The sequence below is a fragment of the Crocodylus siamensis genome, chromosome 5 (assembly GCF_052110815.1).
Source record: "Crocodylus siamensis isolate JL-2025a chromosome 5, ASM5211081v1, whole genome shotgun sequence".
Taxonomy (NCBI): domain Eukaryota; kingdom Metazoa; phylum Chordata; order Crocodylia; family Crocodylidae; genus Crocodylus; species Crocodylus siamensis.
Window position 1 is genome coordinate 118,199,358 of NC_143399.1, and position 20,206 is coordinate 118,219,563.

The following is a 20,206-nucleotide window of genomic DNA, read 5'->3' on the forward strand; positions in this document are numbered from 1 at the left end:
TGGACACCAGAGTCTGAGGGTGCCTGTAGATGTGCAGAACACCTGCTCCAACACACTGTAATTACAGCATGTTGGAGCAGACTCAATTAATTAAGTCTGCTGGAGCATGCTAATTACTACACCCCCATTCTGGAGCATGTGTAAACATGTTGCAGGCAAATGGAAAGCTAGAATGAAATGCTTTCAAATGCTAACAGGGATGAAGGTGAGAAGCTAGTGTCAGAGGCTATTTGGAGCTTTTTACTAATATATGAAGAACTTAGCATTCTGATAATAAATTCAAGCTTTATTGAGTATTAAATTCAATGCTGTTAAAAGACAGCATGGAACTATTTAGTATCCTGTATTTCAGGGGTTGGCAACATTTTTGGGCACTGTCAAAACACCCTCAACCTTGATTTGTAAGATACTGGTGTGCCAGGGACGGATGGTGGGGGATCCGCGAAGGGCCCAATTCTTGTTGTGGCAGCGCAGCTTTGGCCCCTTCCCTGCCACTCACCCGAAGGGCACACGTGCCAAGCAAAATGCGTTCATGTGCTATGCTCAGGCACCCATGCCAGGAGTTACTTATCCCTGCTCTATTTGGTAACTATTTAGTATTAGTTCTATCACCCAGCATGCTTTGGGTCTTACATAAAATCTGGGATAGATTTTTCAGCAGTTCTCTCTACTTCTATGGTTCTATTTGCCCGACCAAGACTGCCTGCCTTCGAAAGGATCTTTTTGGATATTGCCTATAACCACTTCCTTTCCACCAAAAAACAGGTACTGACACACAAAGCCAAGCTATTTGGTTCTGGGAAGTTGCCTCCATGATGAAGTTGTCAGAATTACCTTGACCATATGTGGGAGCCTTTCACCTACTCAGGCACAGCTCTTATACTGGACCAAGGTCTCATGGTAATAAGTAGCTTTTTAAATACCAAGATAAACAGATGGAAAGGCTAACTACTGATAAATTAGATATTCTGGTTTATTAATGGCATGGATAAAGAGGAATCACTTTGGCTGTGAAACCAAGGTACAATCTACTGCACACAGCCAAAAACATACCTCATCACACTTCTCAGATCCAGAATGGGATGTAATTAAGTTAATTTCAGATGTCTTTTTTTCCTTTGGTGTAATTTGTAACCTTGAACATGTGTGATATCTCTTATTTGCATGCATGAAACCTGAGGGAAAAAAACCTCTTATTCACTGGAAGCTTGCACAAAAGGTGTTAAATCTCAGTTTCTCCATCAATGAGAAATAGTTTCCATTTATTATGTCTCTTTTTTCACTTGGCATACACACGACTACTCTGTCCTTTGATGTGCTCATTCTGGATTTGGAATGCTGCTTACATAAAGAACAAGGCATGAAAAAAGCACCACTCAGAGCAGAACTGTAAGTTTCAGCCTTGGAAGAAAATACGGATTTTTCAGCTTCCCCAGTATAGAGAGCGCTGAATACTTACATGGATGTGTTTTATCTCAAATTCATCAGCATTCACTTAAGCATAATGAAAGAGAAAATTTAAATCAATTGATGGTTGCTGCTAAAGATAGTTTTGGCAGGATGTACCTCTTGATAGGACTTGCAAGATTTCCTAAAAGGAAAAAGGAATCAGGACAGATTCTACATAAATGATAAACAATTTGTAGTACTAATAGACTGCCATAATTAAGCTACAAAGTTCAAGAAAACTCCAAATCTGAAACAGCCTGTGATTTTGTGATTATGACTGAACTCAAATGTTAAATCTTAAATATTTGCACTTTGTTTATAATCAGTGACTTAGACTTGAGGATCTCAAAGCACTTTATAAATACCTATGAGTTCTGTATTTCACAAAAAATGTGGGAAACAGAAATGTTTTTTCCCCTCAATCCCTACACACTGAAGGGTTCCTATATGAAACCACAGGAAAAATAAATATTAGGAAAATGAGTTTTACCATTGACTTCAATGAGAATAAAATTAGGATAAGTCTAAATGCTTTTAAAATTCCTTATTCCTCACACACAAATGACCACAAGTAAGTTATACAAGAGGTAAGGAGTTTTGTTGGTGATTTTTTTTATTAGACCAGCTGCATGGTTGGAATAAAGTTAGACAAACTTTTGAATTTAAGGCATATCCAATAGAAGATATCACCCACATAAATCATTGCCCCTTGTATAATTTCTGGACAATCACAGCTACAACTTCAGTCCAATGCTACCACAAATAAGCTAATAAACTATCCTCTAACACATTGCCCTATATGATGCTTATTGGATGAATTCTAGTTTTCAAAAGACTGGATCTAAATTCTAACTCAGTGGGCACGTCTACATGTGCAATTAATATGAAGCAATAAACTCCAGAGTTTATTGCTCTGGAGCATACTGATGTTTGAACATGCCTGGGAGCACAGCACATTGAGCTGGGTCAGAGCAGACCTGGCTGGCAGGGACCTGGGGGGTCAGGCTGGGGCTGCTCCCCCCAGCTCAACATGTTGCAGAGGGCTTGGCTGGGGCACGAGGGTGATTAAGTGTGAAGCTAGTCAGCAGGCAGCCCTCTGCACTGAAGCATCCTTTTGCCAAAGCCAGCCGGGCAGCATTTACATATGTGCTGCTGCAGAGTTTTTCACTCTACAGCAGGATAGTACTTGTATTTACAAATACTACCCTGCTGCAGCATAAATAGTTTACACCAGCCTAAAAGGGGTGCATGTGTAGATGCCGAGACATTTATTATGCCGTTAATTAGTCTACTGTGCAGTAAATGTCTTGGTGTAGAAGTGCCTAGTTGGGTATGAAAAACTCCCAGTTTAGTCAAGGCATTTCATGTATATATCTTCAGGTAAAATACAGCTCTGGATATTATCTACTATACTAATGACTATCTGTCAATCAATATGGTAGCTTTAATAAACACAGAGAATCTGGGTACTAAAAGTCTGGCTGATTATAAAATTCTGGTTTCAGACAGTTGTTTCCTTAACGGTTCAAGAGATGTTACTGGGCACCTACAATGCTGTTTATTTTCTCCTTAGCCCCTGCAATTCTGCAGTATGTTGGTACACAGTCCTTTCTGTATTCACAAGTTGCTTTCTCTGCATCACTGTCTTAGCCAGTGATAGCTGGATACATCTTTCTCCTTAGTATGTTTTTATATACAAAGAGCAATCAAGAATTTTAAATGATTCCTTACCTAGTGGGATTTTCCAAGACATCTGGGTAGAAACACTCACTCAATATAAGCTAAGTGTCTGGTGGCTTTTGAAAATCCCATTAGGTGCCTACTTCCTTGTTCATGAACCCAAATACAGTCATTTTCACTTAACATGAAATTAAGGGAACCAGAATATAAAACAGAAGAAAAGGCAGGTTCCAGAGGAAGTACAGGACCAAATTCTGTTCTATTAGGTATCTAAATGACACAGAAATGTCTAAATGTGATTTCATTCTGTAAACCTACTTTTTTAAAACATTGTCCTTTAAGAAGCAAGGGAGGAGGAGGAAAACCTTACACCTTCTGTAGTAACTGTTTTTCAGGGACTCAAGCAAGATGGGATAGGATTGCACTTAGACACCCAGGTCCATTTATGTGACTAATACGCAGCTACAATCTGTTCACAGAGAGAACTTTTAGAAATGTAAAAGGTGTTGTGCGCAGAACACCACACACATCAGTTTCATAGCTATGCCCACTGAAAGCTGAGGCTTGTCAACCTCAGGTTGGCCAAGCTGAAGGATTACTTTATTTCAGGCAACAGATACTAGGCTAGTCATGTGTGGCTGCATTTTACATAGGCCTGGAAGGGGATAAAGAAGAACTGCAGGATTTGCACTGGGGACTGGGGACATGATCATTGTGCTCAACTTTGTGGAAAAGGCAATACATCAAAATACTCATTTCAGACATAGCTCTTAAGTCATAACCATCCCTATCATCTTGTACATGTGTCAAATGGAACAACTAACTGGTACGTGATTTCCTATTTCTGGCTCTCAGCTCATATGATAGGAGCAGTGTTTACAAGAGCAAAGGAGTGTTTAGAATTCAGTGTGAAGGAAGTATGAACTATATTTCAGGGTAAAAAAACCCAAACAAGCCAAAACCTATATTCTAGGTGAAAAAAATCCCTTCTGATGTGTACTAGGGGATTGCCTAGATGAAGTAAAACATCAAAAGGGAAAATCCATATGTCAATGTTTTGTTGATAAAATGAAATCCCAACAAGTGCTTCTGTTCAAAGGGATTAAGTAGAGCCCAGAACTGACAGCTCATTGTTCACTGAACCACATCTGAAACGATCAAAAAGCAAACAATTACTGAAAGATGGAGAGATCCAGAGACAGGTAGCGAAATGAGAAGATCAGCCTCCTATCTCTAGATGATCAATTAAAACTAATGTGAAGTGGCAAATTGATTTTCAGTATGTGCACTGTAGGTGAGGAGACCTCCACCTGCTTTTCCCTTTACACACAGCACAAACCAAGATTATTTCAGAGGCCATAAAGTGATTTTAATGATCTAACAACTTGGACTCCATTCTGCTCTGAGGGCATGGCTGATAGGTGGCAATGGGGCAATGCACTGATGGTGTTGCACCTCTGAAAGGCATGTTGCTACCCAAAGTGCAGAGATGCCACAGGTGCTATTCTTTGGGACCAGAGTGAACCACAGCACTTGGTTACAAGTCCTGGTGGGTAGCCAATGAAAAGTGGACAGGGCTACAGGTCATGCCTTCCCCAGGTCTCTTTCGATTTACTGAGTCTCGACATTCCAGAAATTTGAAGGATTCCAAATGCACAGAGTACAAGAAAGCAGGATAAATAATGCTCCTTGAGACCTCTTCTCCAGTGTCTCTTTGCATTCACATAGGGATGGATATGACTGATCACCAGGGATCTGGGTTTTCTGTTTGCTGTGGAAAAACGTGGATTTTCTCTTTTACAAGAGAAAAATGAGGGTTTTCCTCTTCAAAGAACAAAGCCACAGGAAATGGCAGGCTACCCCTGGCAGGCTGGCAGCCTTCCAGGTGTTTGCAAGGTGGGAAGGCTGCAGCAGTGTCCTGGCACTGGGGCTGCAGTGAAGCAGGAGGGCTGTGTCTGCCCCCCAATGGGGAAATGGGGTTGGGGAGGCCCTTCAGGGGTGGCAGGGAGCTATATGGCTGGGCCAGTGATGCTGAGAGCCAATGCCCATGCTCTTAGGTGTGTGGTGGCTGGGAGATGCTGCCCAGGGGAGAGTGGGGTGTGTGGCCAGGCAGTGTGGGAGCCCCAGCCTGGGGTATGGGGTGCCACAGGCATCCCCTCCTCCTTCCTACAGCCTGTGCTGGGCCAGACTTGCTCAGTCAACACCCACACGACCTGGAGCTGCTGCAGCTACCATGCTTCAGATTGGGTGGAGGGGGCCTGGAGCCCCTCGCCCTCCTCTGGCTGCCTGAACATGGCCAGGTAGGAGCCATGCTCCACTTCATGCTGCTGCTGGGGAGCATGGCGGTGGTCTTCCCTGGGGACATGCTGCAGCCCCAGCACCAGCCAGCAGCACAAGGCAGCATGAGGTGCCCCAGCCACTGTCTGTGGTTCCGCATGAGTTGCATTGCAGGCACCTCATGCTGGAGGCCATCTCCACAGACTGTCATCCTGTGAGTCTGTGTAGGGCCAAGCGGGATGGGGGAAGACCTCCATCAGGGCTGGGGCAGGGACAGGGGGCTGTGGGTAAGGAGTGAGGGGAACTCACTGGTGGTGGGGAGTGAGGGGCACCAACAGGGCACGTGGCTACAGGTTGGGAGTGAGGGGCATCTGTAGAGACAGGGGCTGTGGGTTGGGGTGAGGGGTACCAGCATGGCCGGGGGGCGGTGGGGAGATCATGGGTCAGGAGTGAAGGGCACCAGCAGGGTCAGAGGGTTGTGGCTTGAGAGTGAGTGGCACTGGTGGGGATGGGGGGCTTCAGGTTGGGAGTGAAAGGTACTGGGGGGTGGGGGGGTTGCGGGTTGGGAGTGAGGGGCACTGGCATGGCAGGGGGTGGGGGACAGGGGACTGTGCATCAGGACTGAAGGGCACCAGCAGGACTCGGGGGGACTGTGGCTTGGGAATGAGGGGCAATGGCATGGGCAGGGACAGGGCATTAGCATAACATTGTCACAAAGCAGCAGGGCAACAGCTGCAGCTGGACCCACGTCCTGGTGAGCAAAAGGGGCAGAGGGAGCTCTGGTTTTCCATGATGAAAAAACCCAAAGCACCCCAAAATCAAATGCCAAAATATATAGGTATTTAGTATGTATTTTATTATAATGATGGAAGCCTACCAGTGCCTTAAAATTGATTTAAAATTATATATCAATACAACATTTTGTTAAATTTATATCTAGATCTATAGATGCATAGTGGTGTTTCATTTTAATCATGGAAAAATGCGGACTCTAAGTTTTATAATTAGAGAATTTCGGACCACACTGGAGGGGGCAGACAGTAGAGAATTCACAAATTTTTAACAGAGGAAACCAGGATCCCTGCTGATCACTTATTGTCTGGGCCTCAAAAAAATGAGACCAGTGCATTTCACTAAGTGGTCTGAAAATTCTTCCTCTTTTAGAGCCTCTTGTTTTATCTGCATGCTGTTTCTCCTCTCTCTCCTCCCTAGTCCCTCTCTTGCATTAGTGCCATTTCCAAAGAATTTCATTTTCCCCCACCAAAATGGTAGCAATGGAATTTCTGTGCAATTTGATTTGTAATGCACCATCCATCTGCATAATGAACCAACTGGATTATTTGCCTCTACTTAAAATGCATTCTGCAGACCTTACCATTCAAGATGATTTTCCACAAATGCAGACATGGGGCTGATCTGAACAGTGTAAGTGTCATTGGCTGAATATTCAAACAGGCCGTAGTAAGGATTGAAGAGCTCCTGAGACAGAAGAAAGAAGAATTCTCGGGAGGGGCCACTGTAGTCCAAGCTAGAAAGGAAACAGATATAAAATGAGTCTTCTTTGCTTTCATGTTTTGCATCTGCACTGTCTGATAGCTTACCATGTTTCTGTGCACGCGACTATTACTCACATGTTTGCTGATGCTAAATCTTCTCTCCCCAGACTCAATACAGACTTTAGGCAGAGTCCTGACTACATCACAATGCATAACCTGCCCAAGCCCTACCTTAGCCCTGGGAAGCATCCAGCTCAGGCACATCCCAGCATCACAGTTTCTTCCTACTTTCCCCATTGTTCCAGAGGGTTAGTAATTTACAGCTGGACACTATCCCTTGCTTCAGTTGGACTAGTTCCTTGCATTTTCTTCCTTTGTTGCAAGAAAGCCAAGAAAGTTATGCAGCTCCTATGAGCATGGTACTCACAGCTTTGGTATCCCCACTGGTCAGAAAAAGTGGGGAAGTAGAGAAGCACAACCTAGCCTCAACATATTAAACTTTTGGACACTTTCTCATAGTGCCTGGCCCTTCAGCTCAAAGGTGAACAAGACTGGGTCATAACACATCTTTTAATATTGTTAGATGGCATGCTGATTTTTTGCTTGTAAGAAGTATGCTTTTCTTTTTGTTTTCTGGTGGTTCCAAGTGTTTGGTACCTTGGGGGGTGGGGCACACTCTACAACCCCAACTTATATTTAAAGCAAACCTTGCTTTTATTTTTATGGTTTCTCATTTGAAAGTCCCATTCTTTTTGTCCTGTTTTGTTTTCAAACTGGTTTTAAAGACAACTCATTCATTTCAGGGTAGAAAGAAAGAAAGCTTTATGAAAGCATGAATCCTAACTAGGATGTATTTATTAAAAACAGACTGTTCTCTAATAAACTTGAGCAGTTTTTTCTATCCAGTTTAGTATAAACCTCCATATAGTAATAAGAACAAACTATCTGCAGTTATGTACCACTTGAGGCTAAAGCCGTTCTGAGGTGAGCATTTCTTCTTTACATGTAGAAAAATCAAAGTAAGTGGAAAATTCTGCAGCAGGATCAGGCATTTTATAAAAAGGTTGAAGTTATGGTGTAATTGCAAGTGTCTGACTGAGTCAGGCTGTAAGGAAGTAAAAGGCAGGCTTGTCCATTTTCTATGCTACATTTTGCTATGGTCACTTATCAGCTAGCAGCTCTGAATCTTGAAGCATGCACTCAGATTAAAACCATCAAAGGGTACGCACAAAGGTACATGTTAGCAGCTTGAAAAGGGGAAGGGGAGAGCTGCTGCTCCAAAGCAAGCATCAGCTGTTGATCTATAATTGTTACATTTACAGGATAAAGTAACAATAGGAGTGAGGGAAACTGCCCTAATTTTAGCCAGAACTGAAGCAAGGCTGAAGTTGGAGAGGTTTGACTTTGCCCATAAACAAACATAATTATATCAATATCATGGGATACAGAGACAAGCTGTTACAGAACAAGTGATAGTTCTGCATGATTTTGTAGCAAAACATGTATAGCAAAGAATGGGCCAAATTGATGCCTGGTGTAACTCCACTAAAATCAACAGAATTGCACTAGTTATAAATTTGACTCAATGACCATATTGGATAGGGGGTTACTAAAACTACCTGCACTCATACTTCTCTGATATGGGCCTTCCATAAAAGGCTTGTAGGAGCTATATTAATATAGCACACATCCTCGACAACCCAGGCACCCATATTTCTATATTGCATTGGCTCTCTGGGTGTCCAGTCTTCTAGGGAACAGGGAAAGCCATGGCTACTGTGCCATTACAACCTACTCATCAGAGTCTCTATAACTGGGGGACCCTCCAGCATGATCAGTTCTGGCATTCAGCAACTTAAGCCATAGCCGATATTGTCCTCAGATGTAAGTCAATCAAGTTTTTATAATTTGCAGTTTCTCCAGATTTCTGCAAGGCACAACAAAAGTTACTACAGCTTTGGGGAAGACAATACAGCTCATGGTATCAGCCCTTGCTAGAGTATTAGACCTGTTTTACAAATGGGTAAACTAAGGCACAGAAAAAGGAATATGGTTTATTATTTCAGGCTGATGACAGAGTCAGGACCAGAATTCACTGTACTACAACTTCTCTACGTATGACATGATACTGACTCTCTGGACATCCACAAGTTAACAGGTTAAGAAAATCCATAATGTCAACAGCATTGAAAGGACATCCCTTTCTAACTGGTGACTTACTCTGTTTTTAGCATCTGTCAAGATGAACTCCACAGATCCAGCCTCTTACTTGAACTGCTATTTAGAAAATGAAATCAGCAGTAACTACCATGAACAGTAACTACCATGAACACTGCCAGCTGAGCCAGTTTTAGGGCTCTAGCATTTTTGGAACTGAAGCTGTATTTCTTGTGTATCCCTAAATACTTTCTGTGTTGCTATTTAATGTACAGCACAATTAAAATGGGATTCCAAACTTTCCTTATTTGAAATGCTGGAGAGCTTCAACATTTCTTTCTGTAATTAAAGTTTAGAGCCTGGCTGTTCATGTATCAATTGGCAACAGGTGAACTCTGAAAAGTTTGGTTTAAATAAACACACACAAGTTCAGTTGCTTGCTCAGATCTGAATCGGCCTATGGGAACCTCTTGAGTCTGCAAGATTGGCCAGGAAGTCTCAGAAGTACAGGCCCTCTCAAAAGATTACTACCTGGGTCAGTTAAGCAGTCAGAAAGGATGTCTAAACAGACTTATGCTCATCACTCCAGCCAGATTCAGGAAGTAAAGTTGTGAATAAAAATATGAAAACCAGAAGGTTTGGGAGGAATGTATTTTTGAACTGCAAAGAAGGTTCTGTTTAGAGGCAGTATTTTCCTACAGTGCCATGGCAAGGAAGTTTGGCACTTGGGGCAAAGCCCGCAGTGGCAGTCTGCCCTCAACTCATGCACAGATCCTGGGGGCATATGCCTCTCCATGCTTGCCCCGAAGTGCATGCAGCAGCAGGAACCGCCCTCCCCCCATCTCTGCATCCTCCCAAATGAGCTGCTCACGGCTCTGTCCCGTGCACTGTCCTGGCTGGCCAGCACCTGTTGGCACCCCTTTGCTTTGGCACCCACGGCGGTTGCCCTGCTCATTCCTCCCTCCCCCCTTGCTATGGTACTGCTCTCCTATCGATTAAAGAAAGGGATTATGAATAAAGAGACTAGGATTCTTATTCTCAACCCTAATCCTGACTTGTGTCTGACTGTATGTCCATGTCTCTGTCTTCACAGCAGGACTATTACATGTGGAACAAGGATGCCCTGACTCTTAGCTCCTATTTTAGGTATGCTCTATAGGTCTCTGGGGGAAGGCATTGGAGATGTGCTAAGCAGCTTTACTGTCTTAGTTCTGATTATAAGTTTGGGTTACTTGTAATTTATGTCATCTCCCCAGAGATGATAAAGTAAAACTTAACAAGAGGATTTGAGCTTTTTCCAACATCATAGTGCACCTGGGTATATTATAATTCACAGCATTTAAAGGTTCCCTACCCTTCCTCCCCAACAAATGTGACGTAGAGTTTGTTCCGTTGGAGCTCCTTCCGCGAATAGGCCATCACCTGATTGAAGGTGCCTTCCAGCAAATGGTCACGCCGTATAATTAACCTGAAAAGAGACAGGAAAAGGGGTCCTGTTAATGGGTACAGGGTGAAACTCTTGAGGAAGCAGTGGAAGAGGAAGAGAGGAGTGAAAGAGGCTGTTACCATATATGAATGTGGCTGAGGATAAACAGGAGCCATGAAAGGGCCAAGTTCAGTTTTGAATAAAGATGGCAACTGCTGAAGTTGCTAAAGCTGCACCTGCTTGCTCAAAGGCTGATTCTGACCCTTTATTAATATTTATGGCTGATGTGATGACAACATCTGAGTGGTTACAACATCTTGCTATAGCTCCGGAGGCATGAGCCTGAGTTGTTGCTGCAGATTTGCACTAAAGGCTGCTCCCAAACAGCTCATCTGTAATCAGTTTGTGCTCCAGATGGGGGCACTAAAGGTGGCTGGATGTGATGGCAGCTACATGTGATGTGCTGCTGACTACAGAAACTGGTATCATACTAGCCTCATGGGCTACTGGACTCAGGATGGATTGATTCCAATTTATTTGCTTAGTGAAGATTTTCCATATCACTGAAAGGTAGATTTCTCCTCAAGCTGGTTATTAGCATCTCTCTCTATAGCATCTTCTGAACAGAGATTAGATAAGCCAGTGGCTTTCCTACCTTTAAGCTATCACTGCTTATTGCGGGCAGCAAATCATTAGAGAAATTAACCTGTTTCCTAGAGGTCAAGGTATCAATACCTCTTTAAGAGAGATGGGAAAAAGTGTAGTAAAACACTGAACAGTTAGTGACAGAACTCTTATATAAAATACTCTTTTCCTCCTTTTAGATTAGGGTTTGTTTTTTTTTTTACATAAAAGCAAGTTTTTACTCAAGAAAATGTGTAGTTTACCTTTACTAATGCATTACTGATGACAACTAGTGTACCCATGATAATAACGTACAAATATCACATTAGTTTCCTGATTCACGGGGATGATGACAAAGTTCATGTTATATGATGTTAAATTATTTGAATTACTTGATGTAATACTCACTTAATTTTACCAGGACCTTGCCCAAAACCTTTGGCTTCAAGTTTTCGATAGAAATTGCGCAGCTTGGCTTCGAAGTCCCTCCTATATGGAGAGGGTGCTCTTGCACTCGCTCTCTGTAACCCTGGTAGGGAAAAGAGCAAATTCCTAGCTTTTACCAAACTTGAAAAGATCTTATTTGTATACCTGGCTTTCCCAGGTGAAATTTGCTAAGAAATGTTGCACAAACTTTTAACAGGTACATGAAGGACTCCTGAGTGCTCATTATTTCCATGGTCTCAACGCTATTAGTAGACTTGTGAGTTAGTATAATTCAATGGTCCCAACACTTCTGTGAAGCTGAAACAGCTTTCCAGGAGAATTGTAAAGTTAGTTGCCTTGGTACTGACTCAGCCTGGAACTCTCACCGATTGGAATGGAAATTTTGGGACCCCCTGATGCATATAAGAGCTAGGTGCCCAACTACCACAGACTGTTCCTGGGAGTTAGGTGTCTATCTTTCATTTGTACTTTTGAAAATCTCTCTCCTCACCACCTTATAAAAGATATCATTACTCAGTGGGATTAAACCTTTTGGGTCTCAAAGCTATTTCTATATAGAACATAAGGCCAGGCTGAGGTGGGAATCAGGTTTCTTGAATTAATCACCTTCTGTATACTGAAGACTCTCAGCCATAAACACAAAACCTTTTGTGGCATCACAGGGAATTTCTGTCAGTTCATTTTCCTAATAAGATTGACATTCACAGTAGATTTTCAGTAATTTGTGACCTGTTTTGTTTTGAAGTCTGAATTCTAAAAGGAATTGATAAATTCTTTTATGTAAGTGAGTGCCAAACCACAAAGGACTGGAGCATTGTTCCCAAGAAATCTTATTTCTCTATCTCATTAGACAAGAAAATGAAAACAAGGCTGCCCATGAGAAATGTGGCAGAATACCCTCTATAGGAATGTAAAAAATTCACATTTAGTGGAAGCCCAAAGTATCTGCAAAGATTCATTTGCAGCGATGGAAGGATATTACTAATGGTAATGCAGAAAGGACTATTTTTTTGGCATGCAAGGAAGATCCTTCATGAAGATAGAAATTGCAAAGCTTGCCACTGAGGTCCTGGAGGAGATGGGAGTCGGGTGTCCAAGAAGAGTGGTCGCTCCTCCAAGCCCAAAGGGAGGTAATCCCAACACGGATCAAAGGGGGCAAGAGGGTGCAAAAGCCCCCATGGCTCATCAAAAGCACCCGGGAATGGCTAGCTAAAGGGTAGGTGTACACCCAATGGAAGGGAGGGGCCATCACCAGGGAGGATTATACTGTGGTTGCTCGGGGATGCAGGGGGGCCAAGGCGGAGATGGAACTGGGACTAGCTTCCCAGATCAAGGACAACAAGAAGTCCTTTTTTAAATACAAAGGGGGCAAAAAGAAGGAACCGGGTAACGTGGGGCCTCTGCAAGACAAGCTAGGAAATATGGTTGTCACACCAGATGACAAAGTTAACCTATTTAACAACTTCTTTGCCTCCATTTTCCTGAGCAGGGACCGGATCAGCCCCCCCACCGGGACTCCCTCAGGCCCCAGGGGAGGCACACCCAGGCCAAGGGTCAGTGAGGATCTAGTCAGGGAACTTCTGGAGGGACTGGACATATTTAAATCAGCTGGTCCGGATGATCTCCACCCCAGAGTGCTGAGGGAATTAGCTGAGGTCATTGTGGGACCCCAGCACAGCTGTATGAGCACTCATGGTGCTCTGGTGTGGTGCCAGAGGACTGGAAGAGGACCAACGTAGTTCCCATTTTCAAAAAAGGGAGGAAGGAGGACCCAGGGAACTACAGGCCAGTTAGTTTTACCTCGATCCTGGGTAAGCTTTTTGAAGGAATTATCCTGGCACATGTCCACGAGGGGCCAGCAGAGGAGACTGTTCTTTGAGGCAAACAACATTAGAGGCAGGTCCCGTCAGACAAAACTGGTGGCCTTCTGTGACCAGGTCACCAAATCCTTAGATGCAGGGGTAGCAGTGGGCATAGTCTTTCTGGACTTTAGGAAGGCCTTCGACACTGCCTCTCACCCCATTCTCATTAAAAACTGGGGGACTGTGGTGTCGACACCTACATAGCTATATGGGTTGCTAACTGGCTGGAGGGCCAAACCCAGAGAGTGGTGGTGGATGGGTCATTTTTGGCCTGGAAGGATGTGAGCAATGGGGTCCCCCAGGGCTCGGTCCTCAGGCCCGCACTGTTAAACCTCTTCATCAGTGACTTGGATGAGGGGGTAAAAAGCACCCTGTTCAAATTTGCAGACCCAACTAACATGTGGGGAGACGTGGGTATGCTAGAAGGGAGGAATAGGCTGCAATCAGACCTAGACAGGTTACAGGGGTGGGCGGATGAGAACAGGATGGGTTTCAACACTGAAAAGTGCAAGGTGGTGCACCTGGGGAGGAAGAATCAGCACCATACCTACAGGCTGCGGAACTCCCTTCTCATCAGGGCAGAGGCAGAAAAGGATCTTGGAGTCATCATTGATGCCAAGATGAATGTGGGCCGGCAGCGTGGGGATGCAGTCAGGAAGGCCAGCCGTACCCTGTCATGCATCCACAGATGCATCTCAAGCAGGTCCAAGGAAGTGATACTCCCCCTCTATGCGACACTGGTCAGGCTGCAGTTGGAGTACTGCATCCAGTTCTGGGCGCCGCACTTCAAGAGGGATGTGGACAACATGGAGAGGATCTAGAGGAGGCCACTCGCATGATCAGAGGGCAGCAGGGCAGGCCCTATGAGGAGAGGCTGCGGGACCTGGACCTGTTCAGCCTCCACAAGAGAAGGCTGAGGGGGGACCTAGTGGCCTGTTACAAACTAGTCCGAGGGGACCAGCAGGCACTGGGGGGGTCCCTGTTCCCCCGAGCACTACCAGGAGAGACTAGAAATAACGGTCACAAGCTGGAAGAGGGTAGATTCAGGCTAGATATCAGGAGGCGCTACTTCACGGTCAGGGCAGCTAGGATCCTGAACCAACTTCCAAGCAAAGTGGTGCTGGCTCCTACCCTGGGGGTCTTTAAGAGGAGGCTAGATGAACACCTTGCTGGGGTTGTTTGACCCCAGTACTCTTTCCTGCCATGGCAGGAGGTTGGACTTGATGATCGGCTCAGGTCCCTTCCAACCCTACCAACTATGAAACTATGAAATGTGGTGGAGATTTCAAGATAGCCCTTCTGAGATCTTTTCAAAGTCCGCCTGGGACCCACTTACCAGGACTTTGAAGGGGATAACCAATGGTTATGGCTACTTGTGATCCCTCCTTTTCCATTAGAATTTTTTTTCCACAGAAAAAGATAAAGTAATTATTGGTTCTTACCACAACAAGGAGTAAAGAAGAATCAATAATACATAGCCTGGAATCACTATTTTTGTCATACTCCCAACTTTTCAGAGAAAGGGATACATGCCAGTGAATGTCTCTTGATACCCTAATGACACAGATATTAGCCAAATGATTACGTCTTGTCCTCCCCTAATTCCTGCCACTGATAGCCACTACTGGGGCAAACCCCAACTGTACATACTGTGCCACAAAGTGTTTTGGTGTGGTTCACACTTGCTTGAGATACGTGACTCAAGTAACAAGACTAGGACATTTTCCAAAAAAAATCTCCCAATGGCAGGCAAGACTTTGGTGTACAACTCTTCCACAAAAGTGCTGAGATGCATACTTTCAAAGCCACATCTGACATCTGGATCTGGACACCCATTGCCCATTAATTTTGATAAGAACTGAATGTCCAAATAGCTTAGGTGGCTTTGCAAATCGCAGCCTAAATGACTTGTCCATATTCCTGGGCAGTCTTTCAAAGTTACCAGGGAGGGTATAGTTAAATTCAAACCCTTCCTGTGTGACAAAGCAAAAGGAAGCTATTTACTGCTCAGATTTCCCTATCATAAAACAATGCTACAGAGACCAACAGCAGGTAATTTTCTAAGAGTGGATGACCTTCTGGAAAATATGCTTTAGTCAAACACAACTTATTCTCGATCCAGGAATAACTGAGTGAAATATAATAGCCTGTGCTATGGAGGAGCTTAGATGATCTAATGGTCTTCTTTGACTTTAAAGTTTATGAATCTTGGGAGAAGAAGCAGTCTTGGGAACACAGTCTGGCTGGATACTGAGTTTAGGAGCGATGAAAAGTGTTGTGATACATCTGGAATCTGGAAGTCACACTTGCCTTTTGCCATCTAGTATCCATACTCAAGAATGTGCTTACATGTTAATACGTTAGACTCAGAACACACAGCCTTTTCATTCTAATCATTTGGAAGCTGTGATGATATTTTCTTCTCATTGGAAAATCCCCATCATTCAAACATCATTAACATGCCATGACACATACAAAAGTGAAAGCATTCCGTGTATGAATACAAAACACCCCAGCAGAAATGCAGGCAGGGGAGATCTGCTACATCTAGAGCACCCAGTCTCTCTGCTCCTTCAGAGTTACTGGAGCTATGACAGTTCCACCAGCTGAAAATCTGTCTCTCCAGGACACTTAGTTAGAGAAACACAACAAACTCAAGAGCTCCTTTCATTTTCCTTCCTTTTACCTGGAGAGTTTTGAGGTGACGAACAAGGTGAACAGCGTGGAGAGAAGCTGTAGCCAGGATGGAAGGCAGCCTGCAGGGGTATGTAGGACATAATATCCTCTTCAAAGAGGCTGAAAGGAAAAATGATAGAAAGAGGCCTGTTTCAACCCTCTTGACATGAAGAAGCACAAACATGCAGTACAGTGGAACTCTGCTATGATCAGTTTGGGCAGCCCTTCAATTGATCATTACTTACACAAGAGTGATCATTACCTGCAGATGCATGAAAGCAGTGAGCTTCCCAAATCAGGCATTGCTGCAAGGAGCAAAACTTTCATTTTAGAAGAACAAAGTGAGTTCCATCAGGCATTCTCATGCCAAGGCAGTGCCATATCTACCTATGGGATGAAAGAGCCACGATCCAAGCCAATAGTAAATGAGGAACAATGCCCATGGGCCAAAAATGAGAAAGGGAATACACATGCCATTGCTCCAGATCATTTCCCTTTTCATTATGGCTTGTTCAGGTTGTATACTTTGCAACAGGCAACAGCATGACTTAGCTTTTTGACAATCTGGATGAAAATACAGGTGGCTGGAGCAAGCTGTATGCTTCTTGCAGAGGATGGAATCAGCTTGAAGAAACATAATCAAAATCGTCACTAGTAAACCCAGGACAACATAAAAAGTTAATTGTTCACTGTGCTCAGGTACATACATTGAATCATTCTGGGCTTTAAAGAGCTGATTGCACTGGAATTCCAAAAGATGCTAAATAAGGCCTTCCTTATATGATGTACATAACAACATATTGTTCACTCCACTGTAGTTCCACTATTCCTTACTGAAGTGGTTCTTAACCATTTTAGACTCAAGGCACCCCTTGTTAGACTTGAGATCCTGCTCAGAAAATTCCAGTTCTTACTTTTTACTCTCGTTTTGACTACAGAAAAATAATGGGGCAATATTTCTGCTGCAAACAACCCAGAAAATCACAACAGGTCAGCATTATTTTAATGCTATGGATTCCTATTTGAAATCTCTGGGTTTATGTTGTGAATCATGCTTGTGCACCTACCAGGGCTAACAATGCATGACACCTCATGGCACCCTAGGGTGCTGCAGCACCCTGTTTGAGAATCACTGCCTTAATGTGATATGGCTTGGCTCACATGGACAGCATGGCCAGTGGCAGACCTAGCAATCCTACAAACTATTGCAGTCTTTACTTGCAACTGATTATCATTCAGAAAGGTAAGAAATTCCCTTTCAATCTTTGAAAACCCCAAAGAAAAAAGCTGAAGGTGTTTCTGATCTGATCTTGCAACCAAAAAACACATCAGAGTAATTAGAAAACAGAGCTCATAGCACCAATGGGAATGGGCTTCTAGATAATAAAATTTCATACACATACTGTGGTTAAATATGATCGACAAGTGTCTGTAATTGAAACTGAATTCGACTGTAATCATGTGGTACAACTCTAGGGGAGAGGGCCTAGATTTACCAGAAGTTGGTCAGTGTCACAGGAGCAGGGCAATCACCTGTGACTGAGAGGGAGTTAAGGAGCTGCCAATCACCAGGGGCAGCTCAGGTGCTGGTTGCCACGGCAACCAGATGGGTCAGATGACCAGAAGGGGGCAGGGCCGGGCCTTTATAAACCGCCCAGGCCTGAGCCAGAGCAGCAGTTCCCTTCTGGCAGCTTCAGGAGCAGGAGCTCTGAGGCTGAGCTGAGCGGTCTGAGTTGGTAGTTGCAACCCTACCATGCTGACTGGCTGCGATGATGCCAGGGAGGAGAACACCCTAAGAGGAAGGTATGATTGCAAGCCCTAGAGGGGCTTGGCGTTTGCCTGGAGCAAGGAGGCTCTGTGTTTACGTTGTAGCCAGGTGGCTTGAGTTTCGGTTACAGTTTACACAGGAGGACCGGGTGAGGCTGTAGGGGAGTGAGGAGGCCTCAGGGGGTCTCCCCAGCAGCTTGGGGGTTCCCGGTGCCCAGGAGGGGCGCAGTGCCAGCGGGGCACTATTGTTTGTGCTGGCGAGGCCCGGCGCTGCACCGGAGAGGCGCAGTGTGTGGGGTTGCGGACCCCAGCCCGTAAGGGCGGTGTTTTGCCCGGTGGGGCAACGGACCTAGAGAAGGGTCAAGGGGCCGGGCACGGCAGCGGCCGCCTGTGCCCCAAGCGGGAAGAGCGCGGTAGAGGCCCCGAGAGGGCAAGGCCCCAGAGCGGGGCGTAGAGCGCGCCAGGGGTTGAGCGCGGGGCAGTGAGAGACCCCATGAGCGAGGAGGGGCGACTAGGAGCCCTGAGAGCACACAAAGGGCTGGGACCTAGTGCCATGTCCCTAGTTAGAATATTCCAACACCATCGGCGAGGCTTAGGCTGCGGTACAGGGGAGGTACAGGAGCCGCACACAGCGCTCCCTGCCATCGGGGCGCGTACAAATGGGCAGTTTCCTGCTTCATTTCATCATACGTTATTTATGAGTAAGATCAAGTCGTGGCAGGCGAGAATAGGTGGGTGATGGACCCATTGCAGGAGTCCGGAGCCGCACGCGCGGAGAGGCTCCAAAAATGAGGCCCCTGTTACAGTCAGTCACCTAAAATATGTCAAAGGACATAGGATAGAAACAGCCAGCCAGCTTCTTGGGTACCAAGAATGACAAAGCAATAATCTGAGTCAAATGGATTACCTTAGTAGAATTACTAAATCTGCATCACAGGACAACTTCTCGAGCCCATGTGTACCCTCTGTCCGAATGTAATGGATCTTCTCCCTGGAAAGTTAATGATACAAAATTAGGAATGGTCAGGGGAGAAAATCACATCACTGTCAACCCATAAAGCAGGGATGGATTCCTTTTTTCTTGCTATTTCTCTTGTCACTCTCCTCAAAAAATGGCAATTAAACATCTTCACTGACTGCCTGATACATTGTCAAATTTGTACAATAAACCTTATAACACAACACCTTTCTTTAAATAATCCCGGCTTCCTAACTGTAAAACAAGAGACTTGATATCTCATTTTAGAGATTAGGATTATTTCTCCTTCCCCAGCTTTCAAGTAACACTGTCTCTCACCCCATTCTCATAAAAAAACTGGGGGACTGTGGTCCTACACAGCCAAATAGGTCACCAACTGGCTGGAGGGCTGCACCCAGAGAGTAGTGGTGGACGGGTCATTTTTGACCTGGAGGGATGTGGGCAGTGGGGCCCCCCAGGGCTCAGTCCTCGGGCCTGCACTGTTCAACATCTTCATCAGTGACTTGGACGAGGGGGTAAAAAGCACCCTGTTCAAACTGGCAGACAACACTAAGATGTGGGAGGATGTGGGTACGCTAGAAGGGAGGAATAGGCTATAATCAGACCTAAACAGGTTACAGGGTTGGGCGTAGGAGAATAGGATGGGATTCAACGCTGACAAGTGCAAGGTGATGCACCTGGGGAGGAAGAACCAGCACCATACCTACAGGCTGGGAAACTCCCTTCTTGTCAGTGCAGAGGCAGAAAAGGATCTTGGCGTCATCATTGATGCCAAGGTGAACATGGGCCGGCAGTGTGGGGATGCAGTCAGGAAGGCCAACCGCACCTTGTCATGCAAGCATGTCCACGGAGATCATACTCCCCCTCTATGCAGCACTGGTCAGGCTGCAGCTGGAGTACTAGGTGCCACACTTCAAGAGGGATGTGGGCAACATGGAGAGGGTCCAGAGGAGGGCCACTCGCATGATCAGGGGGCAGTAGAGCAGGCCCTACGAGGAGAGGCTAAGGGACCTGAACCTGTTCAGCCTCCACAAGAGAAGGCTGAGGGGGGACCTAGTGGCCTGTTACAAACTAGTCAGAGGGGACCAGCAGGCATTGGGGGAGTCCCTGTTCCCCCCGAGCACTACCAGGAGTGACTAGAAATAACGGTCACAAGCTGGAAGAGGGTAGATTCAGGCTAGATATCAGGAGGCGCTACTTCACGGTCAGGGCAGCTAGGATCTGGAACCAACTTCCAAGCAAAGTGGTGCTGGCTCCTACCCTGGGGGTCTTTAAGAGGAGGCTAGATGATCACCTTGCTGGGGTTGTTTGACCCCAGTACTCTTTCCTGCCATGGCAGGGGGTTGGACTTAACGATCTGCTCAGG

The 20,206-nt window shown here is 45.1% G+C and overlaps 1 protein-coding gene across 5 annotated transcripts in view; it reads right to left on the bottom strand.

Annotated features, from left to right (window-relative positions):
* The window catches only part of HECW1 (HECT, C2 and WW domain containing E3 ubiquitin protein ligase 1), a 406,215-nt gene that overhangs the window by 39,103 nt on the left and 346,906 nt on the right, over window positions 1–20,206 (bottom strand). For all 5 annotated transcript variants that reach the window (XM_090050042.1, XM_090050044.1, XM_090050045.1 and 2 more), the window contains 5 exons: window positions 18,769–18,852; window positions 16,105–16,214; window positions 11,518–11,638; window positions 10,414–10,527; window positions 6,782–6,934 (listed from right to left, as the gene is read on the bottom strand). In XM_090050042.1, coding sequence (XP_089906168.1) covers window positions 6,782–6,934; window positions 10,414–10,527; window positions 11,518–11,638; window positions 16,105–16,214; window positions 18,769–18,852 — 582 coding nt within the window. The remainder of the gene's footprint in view (window positions 1–6,781; window positions 6,935–10,413; window positions 10,528–11,517; window positions 11,639–16,104; window positions 16,215–18,768; window positions 18,853–20,206) is intronic.